The following is a 3,964-nucleotide window of genomic DNA, read 5'->3' on the forward strand; positions in this document are numbered from 1 at the left end:
TTTCATAAAGCCTAGGGCTTATAGAAACTGCATCCATATTAAAATTGCCCTAAACCTATGTTATATGAAAAATATTTAAATCTCTTCCTACTATGTTGCTATTCGCTGTTCCTAAAATTCCTACTTAATATTTTGCATTTCCAAAACAATTTGTTACATATTTTAATAGAACCTGGCCTTTTATAAGCCTCTCTTATTGTTCCATTCCCAATATCTCAACACTCAATATTCATTTTGAGCCTCTCCCCGTCTCTCTTGTCAGAATACCTCAGTCCAATTTGCACCATCTCTCTCTTGCAGCAAACCATTTTCTTGATAGAATTCCTTGATACAAATTTCACCACAGTTTGGACATTCCATTGTCCTTAATCTTCCTCCATAACAAGCTTCAATGGGGTGCAAATCATGTGAGACTCCTAAACCCAAATACAAGAAAGGTTTGTGGTCTCCTGATGAAGATCAGAGGCTGAGGGACTATGTCCTTAGGTTTGGCCATGGCTGTTGGAGCTCGGTTCCCATTAGAGCTGGTGAGTTAAATTATCGTTGTCATCATCATTATTGTTATTTTGATCATTAAACTGGAAAAATTTCCGCAACTTTGAAAATAATTTCTAATACATCTGACGGCATTTTTCTTTTGTCTTAATGCTTTAAAAAATATCTTCAGAAAGTATTCGTCCCAATTTTTGCGTAGTCACCCAAAATTAGTTTAATCTTACTTATGTAAGACTAAACTAATTTTAGAGGATGTAACTCTCATTTACTTATGCAGCCACATTTTAGTTGTTTGAAATTTTTGTGAAGATTTGAGGGTTTAAATTTTTGGCTTAGAGGTTAGAAGGAGAAAATTTGATATACAATTAGTTGCAATGTAAATTGGTAATGTAAATGCAGGTTTGCAAAGGAATGGGAAGAGTTGTAGGCTCCGATGGATCAACTATTTGAGGCCTGGCCTAAAGAGGGGACTTTTTACACCACAAGAGCACGAAACTATCCTCAGGCTTCATGCTACTCTGGGAAATAAGTAAGAAAGGAAGAAGCCCTTTTAATCTGTTTATTAGCTCTTTTTAGTAAGGGTGCGGTTTCTATAAGGTTGCAACCTTAAACAATCCAATTAAGGTGCACCTCCAAATTTTATCATAACATGTAATTTTGGTGTAAAATATTCTTAGGATTATCTGAAAATCTATTTTTATATCTAATTATAAAATTTTAAACTCATAAAATGGTTAAAATCAAGTAGATCTATAAATATATGAAAATCTTGAAAATGGACGGTCTAAATAACGTATTGCAAGATGCACTATTTATGGGACTCAAAATCTTTTTTTTTTTTCATATTCATATATCTCAATTTCGAGATGATCAATTAGAGGGTTTTCCAACATGTAAACAACCTTTTACGATGGATTTCTTAAGTGCATCTTTGATTCTATATTTTAAGTTGCAACCTTATAGAAACTTTTTCCTTTTAGTAATAAACGAGGGAGTAAATACCCTTTTAATGACCATTTTACCCCTAGACTCGATATAAAGCTGTATCCTAATGGCGTGTTTGATATCTGGGGATGGTAGCATCTAGAGCCATCAATTTCGGCCACTGTAGTACTTCCTTGTTTGATAATAGGAAGCACTACATGATTGTAAGAAGCCACATCATCCTTCACTGTTTGAAAATGACATTGAAAAGTGCAACTGACAGTTTTTATAGAGGACTAATTCCGCTTTCTTGGAGGACATGACTTCCAAAGCCAAACTTCTAAGAGTCAAACACACCATGAGGGCGCGCTTGATTTATGGGAGATGCGGTTTTGGAAGCCGCATCTTACAGTACTGTAGCACTTTCTTGCTTGATAATGGCAAATTTTTACAGTCAAATGGATACTGCAGTATTCACTTGTCTTATATTTAAAGCTAAAAATAGATGCCCCAATACCATGAGGGATCATAAAACTTAGGATATCCACTTCTCTGGAAGATGCATCTTCTAGGAATCAAATATGCCCTAAATGTCGAAATTGGCCTTTTAGAATACCCTTTTGTGAATAGATAGTTTGAAAACGACTTAATGGACTACGAAAAATCATCGTCCATTAGGTCATCGCCATCCATTGAAATGTTTGGAGGTAATAGATAGATTAGGATATGACCTGTGAGCATTCTCATAAACTTTTAGTCCTTTGTAAAGTAAACCATCATCGTGAGTTGCAAATATCTTTTGGCACAATCTAAGTAATTTGCCCATGTGAAAGTCAAATGTTTCTCGCTTATTTTGGAGTAAATTAGAGTATTAATTACTAGGGATTTTACTATTGAAAATGCATTCATATTTGAAAGCTTGACCTTGTGGCACTAACCTGCCCCTTGTATTCTCGCCGCTGACCTCCCAATACAAAACACAGAGAAAGGAACCTTGACCTCCCAATACAAAACACAAAGAAAAGTTGGAGTTTCAAACACAACAAACAACCCCACAACGCAAATCCGCCCCCCCCCCCCCCCCCCCCACCAACCCTCCCCAAACCATCTTAAAAATGAAACCAAATGTTTTAAATAATTTGATTGTCAAAATCATTAGTAAATCCTAGAGCAAAGGGATGCCATTGCAGTTTCTTAGAACCCGATACGATTTATTTTATTTTATTTTTTGGGCAGTTCAGTTGTAGGAAATGAACTTGAGTTGCAGCACAGCATTTCTAAGCATCCGCTGCTAACCACTCGATACAAACTTGCATGAGCAAGCACAAAACAAGTCCCTAAACATACCCAACAACGAGAAAGCTAAATTTCGGCACTAACTAGAAATAATATCTCTGGCAGATGGTCTCAGATTGCCACCCACTTGCCCGGCCGGACAGATAATGAGATCAAGAACTATTGGAACACCTACTTAAAGAAGAAAGTATTGAAGCTTGATGATGATCATCTCAACTCCAACAAAGAATCCAAGGACTTTGGTGTGCCTGATTCTCATGCAATCGAAGAAGAACCGAACTTTCAGATCCCAAAATCAGGGTCTCGAACAACTCTTGACAATCTTGGAGATACAGACCAATCGTCGTCGTCTTGTTCAGGATTACACACCTCTCAAGAAATGTACTCGGCCGCATCGCTGGAGGACAAAGCCGGCTTTTGTTCTGCTAATTCAGTGAAGGGTTTTCCAGTGCCACCCAAGCTTCTGTTCAGTTCCTGGCTACAAAGTAACAACCTTTCCCAAGAGCCAAGGGCTATAGGAGACACAGCCTTATTTGGGGACTTGAATAATTTTAGTTCTTGTGAGGGCATTTTCGATAATTTTGTTGAAGGGCAAGGGTCAGCTTGGGATAGCGAGTATAGCTTTGGTGGGGAGACACAAAATGGGGCCTTTTGGATGCCATGTGAGATAGAGACTGCCAATTCCACTACCGGCATTTGTGACAATCTGTTGCCCAAGGACATCCCTGATAATTTCCTTTTTGTTCATGATCTAATTTAGGTGGCAGTGTAAAGTAAATGATATTTTATCAAATTAACTGTAAGAGATGAACAATTTAACACCTTACCCATATATTTTAATTGTAAAATAATGGTATGAGTGAGCTCCTTTTGGTAATATTGTTTGTAAAATGGTTGTATTATATAAGCTCATATTATTGGACCACCGTGCCTTCTCGGTTGGTTCCGGATCGGATACGAGTTCCTGTCGGGCGATTATCCGACTTTTTCTTGGCCCTTGCACGCTTCACTTTTCGCACACACCAACTTCCACTTACATGTGGAGAAAATACGTGCTGGATGACCCACATTCAGTCTCCCACTTTTTACAATGATAAATCAGGTGAGCTCGACTCACTCCTGCTGTAATGTGCCCGCCCCATCGCTTCGATGTGGGGCAAATGCGTCTATGTCCCCGACAAGGACATCGTTTTGTTTTACGAAAAATACGTTCCGACAATATAAAGAACAGCAATCAATTAAATTGCTT

At 37.9% G+C, this 3,964-nt stretch overlaps 1 protein-coding gene across 1 annotated transcript; it reads left to right on the forward strand.

The window, feature by feature from the left end:
* Positions 1-209: 209 nt before the first annotated feature.
* LOC18443610 (transcription factor LAF1) lies at positions 210-3,566 on the forward strand. The gene is made up of 3 exons (XM_006853797.2): positions 210-527; positions 895-1,024; positions 2,821-3,566. Exons 1-3 carry the CDS (start codon positions 392-394, stop codon positions 3,473-3,475), a joined length of 921 nt encoding a protein of 306 aa, XP_006853859.1. The 5' UTR covers positions 210-391; the 3' UTR covers positions 3,476-3,566.
* Positions 3,567-3,964: the final 398 nt, after the last annotated feature.

The sequence above is a fragment of the Amborella trichopoda genome, chromosome 5 (genome assembly GCF_054954075.1).
Source record: "Amborella trichopoda isolate Santa Cruz 75 chromosome 5, AtrichopodaSantaCruz75HAP2 v2.0, whole genome shotgun sequence".
Classification (NCBI taxonomy): domain Eukaryota; kingdom Viridiplantae; phylum Streptophyta; class Magnoliopsida; order Amborellales; family Amborellaceae; genus Amborella; species Amborella trichopoda.

What these genes read in the sequence shown, in the direction of transcription:
- LOC18443610 (XM_006853797.2), top strand. Translation starts at nt 392, where the DNA reads ATGGGGTGCAAATCATGTGAGACTCCTAAACCCAAATACAAGAAAGGT. An exon ending in CTCGGTTCCCATTAGAGCTG is followed by an intron (nt 528 to 894) that starts GTGAGTTAAATT and finishes ATGTAAATGCAG; the next exon opens with GTTTGCAAAGGAATGGGAAG. An exon ending in CATGCTACTCTGGGAAATAA is followed by an intron (nt 1,025 to 2,820) that starts GTAAGAAAGGAA and finishes TATCTCTGGCAG; the next exon opens with ATGGTCTCAGATTGCCACCC.